General features: G+C 46.6%; 2 protein-coding genes across 2 annotated transcripts in view; both read right to left on the bottom strand.

Annotated features, from left to right (window-relative positions):
* The window catches only part of BLOC1S2 (biogenesis of lysosomal organelles complex 1 subunit 2), a 28,560-nt gene extending 21,680 nt beyond the window's left edge, over positions 1-6,880 (bottom strand). The window contains exon 1 of the mRNA XM_083616068.1: positions 6,877-6,880. The gene's annotated coding sequence lies outside the window, so the exon portion shown is untranslated. The remainder of the gene's footprint in view (positions 1-6,876) is intronic.
* Positions 1-13,483, bottom strand: part of LOC310763437 (broad substrate specificity ATP-binding cassette transporter ABCG2-like) — a 36,809-nt gene that overhangs the window by 6,536 nt on the left and 16,790 nt on the right. The window contains exons 8-12 of the mRNA XM_083615624.1: positions 9,202-9,330; positions 8,215-8,480; positions 6,062-6,144; positions 5,160-5,249; positions 175-299 (exon numbers count right to left, since the gene is read on the bottom strand). Coding sequence (XP_083471750.1) covers positions 175-299; positions 5,160-5,249; positions 6,062-6,144; positions 8,215-8,480; positions 9,202-9,330 — 693 coding nt within the window. The remainder of the gene's footprint in view (positions 1-174; positions 300-5,159; positions 5,250-6,061; positions 6,145-8,214; positions 8,481-9,201; positions 9,331-13,483) is intronic.

The raw sequence follows: 13,483 nt of genomic DNA, 5'->3' as shown, positions 1-13,483 counted from the left end.
ACAAACTTTTTATAAAAGAATGGAAATGGTTAATAGCGCAGGCCAGAGGTATGGCTACACAGAGATATTTTCCTCTGCTGAGGCCTCTGTGCATATGAAGAGTCCCACCAAGGAAGGATGAGGTTGACCTGTTCGTTGGTATGACAGCGTACAAAAATACAGATTATTATTTACCAATCATCCAGTAGCTTATACATGAAAATATGATTGCAGGCATGGTCCTCATGGGTAGCAGGTCTCCAAGCATCAGGGCAAGGAAATATGCAGAGACTCTGTAATAACCGCTGGTATACTGGTGGCTGTGAGGACAGGAAAGAACATGGCTTACTGGAAAGGTACACACATGATAAGAGAAATTTAAGAACTTGCTAATTAGGAAAATACTTTGGCCACCTCATGAGAAGAGAAGACTCCCTGGAAAAGACCCTGATGTTGGGAAAGATGGAGGGCACAAGGAGAAGGGGACGACAGAGGACGAGATGGTTGGACAGTGTTCTCGAAGCTACCAGCATGAGTTTGACCAAACTGCGGGAGGCAGTGGAAGACAGGAGTGCCTGGTGTGCTCTGGTCCAGGGGGTCACGAAGAGTCGGACACGACTAAACAACAACAACAACAATGCTTGGCAGTACAGACTTGTGGGGAACAACTCCCCTGCGACTAAACGACAGCAAAATTAGGAGAAGAGAAAGGAACCATTTCATAGAATCATAGAAGTTGGAATGGAGTTCCAACAGAGTTGGATCATTGGGTCCAACCGAGAGTCATTGAGTCCAACTGCCTGCAATGCGGGAATCTCAACTAAAGATGGACGTCCAACATCTACTTAAAAACCTCCAATGAAGGGAGTCTGTTCCACTGTCGAAATTTTATCAGACTCAGAGTTTCACATCTGCCACTGATGCTCTGTCTTGCTTAATGAAATATATCTCCGGCTCACTTCTAACAAATAAACGATTCTCTTCTCTTCAGCTGGAGTTGCAATCCCTCTAGCAATATTAATTACAAAATGCACATGTTTATAAATACATGGTCAGGACTCGATCACTTCTAAGTTTTCATTCCTGACATGGAGCTCAAGGAGACATTCTCAGCATTCCCAAGCAATCTCCCTCATGGAAACATCACCACTAGACCTGCTCAGCTTTGGTACGTTTGCGTTCTGATCCTCTACATAGTTTTCTCAAACTCATGCTAGTGTTGAAATACTGCCCAGAGCTACAGAAATTCCATTTTCATGAGCTAATGGGATTTGCTTCCAAGAAGTCAAGGACCAATTATCACATCATGCTTTACCAGACTCGGCTCGGCTCTTTGATGGATTTCCATGCTTTATCAGTGAAGGGTATTCTACTTGCACTGTTCTCACACTACAGTGGTCCACATGGGATGTGAACTGACAGTATGTAGTTAACATACTTAGAACTGTTCACTGCTCCCATACATCTCCAGCTGCAATACAGTGGTACCTCGGTTGTTGAACAGCTTGGCTCCTGAACAAATCGGTTCCTGAACACCAGAAACCCGAAAGTGAGTGTTCCGGTTTGCGAACGTTTTTTGGAAGCCGAACATTCTGATGTGGCTTCTGATTGAGTGCAGGAAGCTCCTGCAGCCAATCGGAAGCCGCGCCTTGGTTTTTGAACTGTTCTGGGAGTTGAACGACTCCTGGGACGGATTAAATTTGACAGCCAAGGTACCACTGTACAGTGGTACCTTGGGTTACAGACGCTTCAGGTTATAGACGCTTCAGGTTACAGACTCCGCTAACCCAGAAATAGCACCTTAGGTTAAGAACTTTGCTTCAGGATGAGAACAGAAATCGCATGGTAGCAGTGTGGCGGCAGCGGGAGGCCCCATTAGCTAAAGTGGTATCTCAGGTTAAGAACAGTTTCAGGTTAAGAACGGACCTCTGGAACAAATTAAGTTCTTAACCCCCTTTACACCCCCTTTTTTATATAAATAAATGTTCATGCCTGCTTATAAACTTCAACCACACCCATTTTGATATGCAATTTCTGGAGGATTGGCCATGGGTGAGTGCAGCCCTCAGCCCAAATAAGGTTAGCCACCCCTGTGCTTTGAAACTTCCTACTAACTCATAGACTCATAGAGTATAGAGTTGGGAGGAAATGAATGAATGAACGAATGAACCTTTATTTGCTATCGGCCATGGCAAAAAAACAACAATACAATATACAAAGAATAGAAATAAAAAGTCAATTATATAAAATACATTTTAGGGTTTTCAATCAATAGTCAAATAGTACTCTGATTGCCCCAGCTAAAAACCTTGCAAGTTTTGCTGTCACCCGCTCATCTTGATCTGCCAAGAGAAAGGACGCTGTGGCAGTGGTTGGGCGACCCGGAATGGAAAATAAAAGAAGGGTGATACTCTCATTCCTCAAGCCTTTATAAAGAGTGCAAGCCAGAAGGGCATGCGCCACCGATTCGGTGCTGCCATCTCCACAGGGACATGAGTGTTTTTTGGGTGGAATCTGTTGGAGTCGTCCCTCAAGTACAGCCGAGGGCAGTACAGTGGTACCTCGGGTTAAGTACTTAATTTGTTCCGGAGGTCTGTTCTTAACCTGAAACTGTTCTTAACCTGAAGCACCACTTTAGCTAATGGGGCCTCTTGCTGCTGCTGTGCCGCCGGAGCATGATTTCTGTTCTCATCCTGAAGCAAAGTTCTTAACCCGAGGTACTATTTCTGGGTTAGCGGAGTCTGTAACCTGAAGCGTATGTAACCTGAGGTACCACTGTACATTCCATCTTGCGAGAGTAAAAGAGAGTTGAAAGGGACCCTGAGGGTTATCTCATTCAAGCCCCTGCAAAGTCAGGCATCTCAACATAAAGCATTAGATGTCAGGGAAAGGGGTGAATCATCAGTTCTGTTGAATAGAACAGTGAATTGTCACTTCCGTTGCTACCCCCAACCGCAGCCTTATTTCCTGTCCTGGTGTTTCCTGAGTCTCAGACGGAATGAGAGTACAGTCATACCTCGGGTTACAGCTGCTTCAGGTTGCTTTTTTTGGGTTATGGACCGCTGAAACCTGGAAGTACCGGAATAGGTTACTTCTGGGTTTCGGGGGTCAAGCATGCATCTGTGATAGATGGCTATCCAGCCTCTGCTTCTAAACCTCCAAGGAAGGAGAGTTCACAACCTCCTGAGGGAGAGAGACCGTTCCACTATTGAACAACTGTTATTGTCAGGAAGTTCTTCCTGATGTTTAGCTGGGATCTCCTTTCTTGTAACTTGAAGCCATGGGTTCTGGTCCCACTCACCAGGGCAGAAGAAAACCAGCTTGTTCCCTCCTCCATGTGACAGCCCTTCAGATACTTGAAGATGTCTATCATATCTCCGCTCAGTCTCCTTCACCCTCATCTTCTCCCCTGCCCTTCAAGGGTGCCATCTCTAGGGGGCCCTGAGTGCTTGAGCACCCACCAAAATTTTTGGGTGGGTGCCCAGCACCCACACCGCATGGTCCCCAACGCAACTTCTGGTGCCTCGTGAAACACCAGAAGTCACGTCCGAGGCACACAGCAGAGCGGAAATACAGGGCAAACGACATGCTGTATTGAATGAATACAGAGTGTAGTACAGTGGTACCACGGGTTAAGTACTTAATTCGTTCTAGAGGTCCGTTCTTAACCTGAAGCTGTTCTTAACCTGAGGTACCACTTTAGCTAATGGGGCCTCCTGCTGCTGCCGCACTGCCGGAGCACAGTTTCTGTTCTCATCCTGAAGCAAAGTTCTTAACCTGAAGCACTATTTCTGGGTTAGCGGAGTCTGTAACCTGAAGCGTATGTAACCTGAAGTGTATGTAACCCAAGGTACCACTGTACAGTCATACCTTGGGTTACAGCTGCTTCAGCTTGCGTGTTTTTGGGTTATGGATCGCCGAAACTTGGAAGTACCGGAATGGGTTACTTCCGGGTTTCGGGGGTCACGCATGCGCGGAAGTGCTAAGTTGCGCTTTGCGCATGCGCAGAAGCGCCAAATCGCAACCTGCGCATGCGCAGATGTGCCACTGCGCGTTGTGAACGCTGTGGGTTGCGAACGTGCATCCCACACAGATCATGTTCGCAACCCGAGCGTTGACTGTACCCCTAAACAGTTTTTAAAGAAAATAAGCACTCGGAAGGACCTCACTCTGAAGGAATACAGCCCACAGATTTACCACCTCATTGCAAACTAGGCCCAGGGCAGGGGTCAGCAACCCAAGGTCCATGGGCCACAAGCGGCCCATGGGGGTCGTTTAACCGGCCCATTGACCCCTGCCTCCCGCTTGGCCAGCTCCCGTGTGCCACGCTAAACCGGCATGGAGCAAAGTGGGGACCGCCTTCCGCAACGCTGGCCGGCTTCCCATTGGCTGCAGAAAGCTCCTGAAGCCAATGGGAAGCTGCACACGCCTCCTCCGTGCTGGAAGGAGCGCCAGAAATAGTGCTTGCACACGCACACACACACTACAGCCCACAGCGGCGTCTGCGGGACCATGAACTGCCACAAAAACTTTGCCGACCCCTGGCCTAGGGTTTTGCATTATCCTAGACGCTAGAAATAAAAAAAGGAACTTATTTCAAGGAAATGGAATAGCTCAGTTGGTTAGAGCACGGTGCTGATAGTGCCAAAGCTGCAGGTTCAATCCCTGTATGGGACAGCTGGATTCAGGGGGGTCAGACTAGAAGATCCCCAGGGTCCCTTGCAACGCTACAGTTCTATCAAATCTATGCTTCCAGGTGTCAGAGGAAAGCTGCAGAAATAGTGCAGGATAGTAGGCACCCCGGGAATTATCTATTTCAGCTTCTGCCTTCTGGAAGAAGGTACAGGGTTATAAAGACCAGAACTAGCCGCCTGAGAAACAGTTTTTATCCAAATGCAATTTTGGTTTTAAACGCAGTGTAAGGTAGTCTCTGTGGGAGTATATTGTATTTAATTATGGGGTATCAGAGTTTTTAGGGGGTTAACCAGGCTGGGATAGTTGGGATAGCAGGCTTGTTGGTTTTTGAATGTCTGATGTAGTTTTTTTCCAATTTCGTTGTTCTGCATGGGTCATTGACAATAAAGATTATCGTATCGTATCAACCAGCCCCTCTTTTCCACTAACAAATCCATCTGCCCTTCCCTGCCTCCCAGTTTCATTAGAGGAGGTTTGATACTTACACAAACAACTTCTTATCCCTTATAAACAGCTCGATTGCCGACACACTGGAGAAGCACTGGTTTGTGGTTACGAAAAACAAAGATCCAACTCTGAAAGAAGCAACCAAAAGTAAGGCAACTACTTTCATTAACTGCTTCGGAAGTTTTCTGTAGAATCACTGAACCCTGTCTATGGTGGGAACACATATTGTTTCTTATGCAGGCAAGATACCATGGTTTTCTGCTGTTAAACTGAGATGGATCTTGACCTTAGAGTAGGGTACGTTAATGCATTTTTCAAGAACTTCTCATAGGTCATATGGCTGTGATTGTTTCAACTCCAAAAATTAAAAAAAGGAAATTAATTTTGCAAACCATTAGCCGGGAGGGAGGGAACAACTTGCCTCTCTCCCGGCTAAAGGTTTACAAAATTAATTTTTGCATCTTTGCATTTTACTTCCTTTCCTATTCTTGTTATGCCATTACCTAAAATGGCTCAGTTGAGCCAAAGTGATTATATATGAGCCAATTATATATGAGCCAATTATATATGAGCCAAATACCATATTTTTCATTCTATAAGGCGCACCAGACCACAAGATGCACCTAGTTTTTGGAGGAGGAAAACAAGAAAAAAAAAATCTGAATCTCAGAAGCCAGAACAACAAGAGGGATTGCTGTGCAGTGAAAGCAGCGATCCCTCTTGCTGTTCTGGCTTCAGGGATAGCTGTGCAGCCTGCATTCGCTCCATAAGACGCACACACATTTCCCCTTACTTTTTAGGAGGGAAAAAGTGAGTCTTACAGAGCAAATAATACGGTATATATGAGCCAATGTGATTATATGTAAAACTAACAAAAGTTATTTAAAAAATAATAATGCTATCATGGAAAATAAACCTTGAGAAAAGCATCAGGGATTACCGGTTTTGAATACCGCTTTGATCAAGTTTTACACCAAAGAAAATGGCCCCCACGATCAGTGCCAGGACAACTGTCACAAGGACCTGGAATGTGGGAAAGGAAAAAGAAAGAGATTAATTCTGCACCCGCTCACTGGCACAGCAACAGAATGCAACGGTCAAAGGGTATCTGACCATCCTGAACAAAACAAACAAGGAAGGCAAAGATATCCACAGGCTCGGAATTAGTTCAGGGTGCTTTCAGATAACAGGTTTACAGGGGCGAACGAGGGCGTCGTAACACTGGGGGCGAGGCGTCGCTATGTAGGGAGCATGTGCGGCGTCGCTACGTACGACGCATGCGCTGTATGTAGCGGCGCCGCACATGTGCTGTACATAGTGGTTTGCCACTGCTGGCGCTCCTGCGCTGTACGGACAGTGCTGGGATCCACTGCTTGCGGCTGCAGCTGTGAATGGAAGATATTCCACGTGCGGCTGTGGTGGCGCGATGGCTGCTCGCGCCGCCGTGGCAGGGCGAGCCCCCGCGGATTGCCTTCTTGTCACCCCCCAGACATGGCACCCAGGGCGCACCGCCCCCTCCGTCCCCCTACCGTTGCGACACCACTGCCTGCTTATTGAGCATGCATTTTGATTTGCTTGAAGGGAGATGAGACGTTGCTACATCAACACAAGCTAGGGTTGCCATGTTTCAAGAAGTGAAAATCTGGCACAAACAAATTTGTTGTCCTTTTGTAAAAGAAAATCCCCAGAATTGTTGGACGGCAAGGTTGTTGAGCTTTTTCTGGGAAAAATGCGAAAATCCAGAAAATCTCCCCCCCCCCCGCACGTCACTTCCGCCATATGGCAGCCCTATCTCCCCTTTCCAGTGCATTTTGCCCATCACTTTCCTTGCTGCAAACAGTCCAGTCTTTTGAGGAAAGGGGTTAGTTGTGCAAGACCTCCCAACCTGCTATAATTTAGCAAGCTTTGCCAATACAGTGAGCTTACACAGGTGTTACATTCTGGGGATTGTGCCAAAAGCCAAAATCGTGCACAATCAAGACATAATGGTGGATGGGATTGCCAAAGTCATTTTTTTCTGGAACCCCGTCCCCGTTAAATATTTTTGTGATTTCCCCCCATGTGTGTACAGCTGAATGCGCACATGTCAAATGCGTATAAGTTGTGGGCTTACTGAGTATGTTTGAATCCCATCCAAAAAACAGTTAAAACCAACCAGCTGAGTTAGAATATTTCTGTTTAAGGTCAGTTCAGTGCCACTGAAGCCATACCCTCCAATATTTCTCCAATGAAAATAAAGACATCTATTATTGTTATTATTTTTATTATTATTATCTGGCTGGCTTGCCCCAGCCATTCTGAGCAGCTTCCAACATACAGTCATACCTCGGGGTTAAATGTACTTCAGGTTGAGCGTTTTCAAGTTACACTCCATGGTGACCTGGAAGTAATGGAGCATGTTACTTCCGGGTTTCGCCACTTGCACATGCGCAGATGCTCAAAATGACGTCACACGGATGCGCAGAAGTGGCGAAACGCGACCCGCAGACGTGCAGTCGCGTGTTACGTTCTACTCAGGATGCGAACGGGGCTCCGGAACGGATCCCGTTCGCATCCAGAGGTACCACTGTATATAAAAACATAATAGTGTTTTTATATATGTGAAGAAGTGTGCGTGCACACGAGAGCTCATACCAATAACAAACTTAGTTGGTCTCTACAGTGCTACTGGAAGGAATTTTTTTTATTTTTTATCATAAAACATTAAACATTAAAAAACTTCTCTCTGCCTTCAGATGTCTTCTAAAGGTTGTAGAATTACTTATCTCCTTGGCTTGGGGGTCGCATAACTCCATACCCTCCAATAAAAATAAGAACGTCCTACCATACCCTCCAACATTTCTCTGATGAAAATAGGGACATCCTAAGGAAAAGTGGGACATTCCGGGATCAAATCAGAGGGCTTCTGCAAATCCGGGACTATCCCTGGAAAATAGGGAGACTTGGAGGGACTGTGAAGCCAGCTGACCCCGGTGAAAGTTATGGTTTTTAGATTAGGACCTCCAGCCACAAGCACCCTGCTATGACACGCTTCTGGATGCACCAGACGTTCTCACTTGAGGGTCCACAATAGCAGACGCTTCTGCTCCTTACTTGCGCCACAGAAGCTTGGGGGTTTCGGATGAGGTTTTTGAGGGAGCGCTGAGACACCCAGTAGAGCTGAGTGAGGAAGCCGTTTGCATAGGTCACTTGATTCATGAGCCTCGGCTTCTTCTGAGGGATTCCGTGGAGATTTTCGTATTTCTTCAGCTGCTCCATCATGCTCTCGTACTGGGAGGAGCTGAGGTATTTCTCATGCAAGGAGTCCACCAGTGTCTTCTCCACGCCTTCCTCTTCCATGCCATTTTCATTACTGGTTTCTGGGGAAAAAGAAAAAAGGGACCCCACCCTCCGTTTTTTAAAGGTAAAGGTAAAGGGACCCCTGACCGTTAGGTCCAGTTACGGACGATTCTGGGGCTGCACGCTCATCTCGCTCTATAGGCCAAGGGAGCCGGCATTTGTCTGCAGACAGCTTCCGGGTCATGTGGCTAGCATGACTAAGCCGTTTCTGATGAACCAGAGCAGTGCACGGAAATGCCGTTTACCTCCCCGCCACAGTGGTATCTATTTATCTACTTGCACTTTGACGTGCTTTCGAACTGCTAGGTTGGCAGGAGCTGGGATCGAACAACAAGAGCTCACCCCATCGTGGAGATTTGAGCTGCCGACCTTCTGATCAGCAAGCCCTAGGCTCTGTGGTTTAGACCACAGCGCCACCTGCGTCTCCCTCAATTTTTAGGACTATATCATAGAATGCTTTTCAGAAATATAGTACAGCGGACCCTCTGCTTATGTTAGCCTTGGGTAACGTAAACTTTGGGTTGCGAAAGCAGCAAACTCAGAAGTATTTTTCTGGGTTTCACCTCCCGCACATGCACAGAAGCGCTCTATGCACACGCGCATGCGCAGAAACGGTCCTCCGGTTGTGAATTCCTCGAGATGTGGCCGGACCTCCGGAACGGATCTCTTTCAGAACCGGAGGTACCACTGTACTAGATCCCCAGTGGTGATCAAGAACCTCCCCCGATGTCAGCTTCTTACCCACGTGCTCCTGATCATCGGTCTTCTTCAGTTTCTGACCACATTTGCTTGCAGCTACAGCCGTGGAGTCACCATTGATCACGTCCAGGAAGAAGTCAGCTGGGTTATTGAAAGGCTCGCACTCATACCCTGTAAAGAGAGAAAGAGAGTAAGCGTTGGAGATGTAATGAGACTGAGGGTACATTCTTTCATATGTGGTGGACCTGTAAAAGGGTGAAAGAGTACCTCCAAAGTTGAACGGAATCCGTTTCGGAAGTCCGTTCGACTTCCAAAGCGTTTGGAAACCAAAGTGCGGCTTCTGATTGGCTGCAGCAAGCTCCTGCAGCCAATCGGAAGCCGCGGAAGGCCCGTTGGATGTTCGGCTTCCAAAAACGGTTTGCAAACCGGAACATTGACTTCCGGGTTTATGGCGATCGGGAGCCAGAATGTTCGAGAACTAAGCTGTTCAAAAACCAAGGTGCGACTATATTGGCAAATAATTCATAATGAATGGGGGGAAATGGTTTTAAGTACTTTAAAATACAATCAAACCAGAGTTCCTTTTGTTCGGAATAACTCAGACGGAAATTCCCAGGTGCTGGAAAAGGTTATTTATGGATGCCACTCTATGGACTCATGTTTTGTTAGCCCCAAAATGGAAAACGAGTGAAGTCCCAACTAAGGAAGATTGGCAACTTAAATTGATGGAATATGCGCAGCTTGCGGACCTAACATATAGAATAAGAGAACAAGAACAACTTACGTTTAAAGGAAAATGTTTAGTGAATAGAGGGAGGAAAATTGTGTTCATTTGCTAATTATTTTATATGATTTATCCTGCATTTGTGATCATGGAATCATAGAATAATGGAGTTGGATGGGACCACAAGGATCATCTAGTCCATGGGTAGGCAAACTAAGGCCCGGGGGCTGGATCTGGCCCAATCGCCTTCTAAATCCGGCCCGCGGTCTGGGAATCAGCGTGTTTTTACGAGAGTAGAATGTGTCCTTTTATTTAAAATGCGTCTCTGGATTATTTGTGGGGCCTGCCTGGTGTTTTTCCATGAGTAGAAGGCGTGTTTTTATTTAAAATGCATCTCTGGGTTATTTGTGGGGCATAGGAATTTGTTCATTTTCTTCTTCTTCAAAATATAGTCTGGCCCCCCCACAAGGTCTGAGGGACAGGGAAAGTTTGCTGACCCCTGATCTACTCCAACCCTCTGTAATGCAGGAATCCTTCACCCAACATGGGATTCGAACCCAGGATCCTGAGATTAAGAGTCTCATGCTCTACCTATTATATTGTTATTTATTGTTGGTAAGCTGCTTTGAGATTCATTTGAAGGAAAAGCAGCAGTGAAAAACAAGAAATCAATCAATCAATCAATCAAGTAAGTTATGTCAAATAAAAACTTTGTGGAAGTTGTACTTCCCCACTGCTAGCACCTACCGTATTTTTGCTCTATAAGACTCACTTTTTCCCTCCTAAAAAGTAAGGGGAAATGTGTGTGCGTCTTATGGAGCGAATGCAGGCTGCGCAGCTATCCCAGAAGCCAGAACAGCAAGAGGGATTGCTGCTTTCGCTGCACAGCGATCCCTCTTGCTGTTCTGGCTTCTGAGATTAAGAATATTTTTTTTCTTGTTTTCCTCCTCCAAAAACTAGGTGCGACTTGTGGTCTGGTGCGTCTTATAGAGCGAAAAATACGGTATTTTACCTCAATGGGAGTGGTCTTTCCCCAACAACACAGGTGACGACGTGAGTCACCACAGCTGCGTTCCAGAGCACATTTATGTAACAAATGAGACTTCTAAGCAAATTGGTTTTAAACACAGGTATGAACGAGACTAACACCAAATGTTTCCCTTGTTACCTTGGAGTAAACAACAGGTAATAAATTGTAGTTCTATTAATGAATAAATAAATAAAAACTGTCACTCAGAGCTGAGAAATAATGCCACAACTCTTAAGCCCCAGACTTGTATCCTGGAAACCCAACTTCTTTACTTAAGAATGGAATAGGGAGTTGTCTTCAACCCATATAAACCACACCTTAACACACAAGGGAGGCTCGATATCTAAGTGTGCTATGGAAGCTGACGTGTGCGTGCCTCTTTTTCCATGATTATTTATCCTGTGATAGGAATTTTGAGGTCTTAGTTATATGTTAAATGTTCATAAGTGTACCAACAAAGCAGGTACATAGATCAGCACAGGAAGACCGACCTGAAACCATATTTGATTCCCAAACTGACGAGATGTTTTCTATGCAAAGTCAAAGGAAAATGGAAAAGCCTCCCCATTGTCTTTTCCTTCACAAATCCTGTCTCAAGGGCACATTTAAGATATGAATAGGGTGTGAACCTGTGACATGGCTCAGGAACTAAGTATTTATCATTACAAAAGACTGGCCAGGCTCCCCAGGCAATCCAATCAAGTGACCATTAAACAGGTAACCTGTCAGACGAGATAAACAGATTTCTGCTGTAGATAAACAGATTTCTTTCTGTGATGTAGGTATGATGTATGGAGGGGTGGTCTTGAGCTCCAGGGCAGGGAATTAAAAATGTCTATATAAGGGTTGCTGGAGAAGACTCTTGAGAGTCCCATGGACTGCAAGAAGATCAAACCTATCCATTCTAAAGGAAATCAGCCCTGAGTGCTCACTGGGAGGTCAGATCCTGAAGCTTAGGCTCCAATACTTTGGCCACCTCATGAGAAGAGAAGACTCCCTGGAAAAGACCCTGATGTTGGGAAAGATGGAGGGCACAAGGAGAAGGGGATGACAGAGGACGAGATGGTTGGATATTGTTCTCGAAGCTACCAGCATGAGTTTGACCAAACTGTGGGAGGCAGTGGAAGACAGGAGTGCCTGGCGTGCTCTGGTCCATGGGGTCACGAAGAGTCGGACATGACTAAACAACAACAGCAACATATAAGGGCAGGCACACCTTTGTTCAGGGTTCCTCCTCCCTCCTGCATGTGGTGAGTGAGGACCCTGTTGCAACAGATCAATAAAGATCAGGCTTACTAGCTGCTTTGCTTCTCAATATTCTCTGGTGGGCCTCTGTTATTTTCTCCTACCAATAGGGAACCTATGTAAGGACTCTATATGGGCTCTTGGATACCCCATAAGGGAAAAAATGGCAGATTTTTGTTTACAACAATCTCATGCGCTGATAGGCATGTCATCAGGGCAGGCACACCCACATTGTCAAGCCCACCTGATGGATGTACCCTTTCCAGCTCACGTTGCAGGGGGTTGGACCCTAGATGACCCTAGGGCAGTAGTGGCAAACCTCTACTAGGGCAGTAGTGGCACTCAAAGCCCTCTCCGTGGGCATGCAGCCGTCACCCTAGCACAAAGCTGGCAGAAGGTGAGGGTGGTGCGTCAAGAACTCAGCTCAGCTTGGGCAGCTGAGCAGCTGCCTTCTTCCTCTTCCTGCTGCGAGGTTGAGGCTTCACACACCCTCTGGCCAGGGCCAATGGAAGCACCGGGCAGGACACATCACATAGGAGCCAGCAGTGGAGGATGGCCTCGGTCCAGTATACCTGAAGGAGTGTCTCCACCCCCATTGTTCAGCCCGGACACTGAGGTCCAGCGCCAAGGGCCTTCTGGTGGTTCCCACACTGAGAGAAGCCAAGTCACAGGGAACCAGGCAGAGGGCCTTCTCGGTAGTGGCACCCGCCCTGTGGAACGCCCTCCCACCAGATGTCAAAGAGAACAACTACCAGACTTTTAGAAGACATCTGAAGGCAGCCCTGTTTAGGGAAGCTTTTAATGTTTAATAGGTTATTGTATTTTAGTGTTCTGTTGGAAGCTGCCCAGAGTGGCTGGGGAAGCCCAGCCAGATGGGCGGGATATAATTATATTATTATTATTATTATTATTATTATTATTATTATTATTATTATTGCTGGCGAGCTTCACGAAGCCACTTTGTTCCAGCGCCAGGTAGCCAGGCAGGGCCGCCTCCGCCTCATCCTCATCGCCCCTCACCCGGCATCGGGGCTTCGGGCCCCACCGGTCTTGCCGTGCCATGATCGCTTCCCACTTGTTTGCGTACTTTTTCATGAGCTCAACCGAGTGTTGATGGTGCACCCAGGACCACGACGGACACCCTGCGCAGGGGCCAGTTGGGGCTGGGCGAGGGAGCGGGGAAAACATTGTTGGAATTTATTTTCTCTAAAAGCTGCTCCAGCTGCTGCAAAAAACAAGTATTTTATCCTAACAGAGAAGACGAGTATGTCATAGAGAAGACGAACCCGGTCTTGTGGTGGTGATGTCAAAATATATTAACTACA

This window comes from Podarcis filfolensis (assembly GCF_964270895.1).
Source record: "Podarcis filfolensis genome assembly, chromosome: 5".
Taxonomy (NCBI): domain Eukaryota; kingdom Metazoa; phylum Chordata; class Lepidosauria; order Squamata; family Lacertidae; genus Podarcis; species Podarcis filfolensis.
Note: the sequence above shows the minus strand (reverse complement) of the source record. Positions and strands in the feature narration are given on the sequence as shown.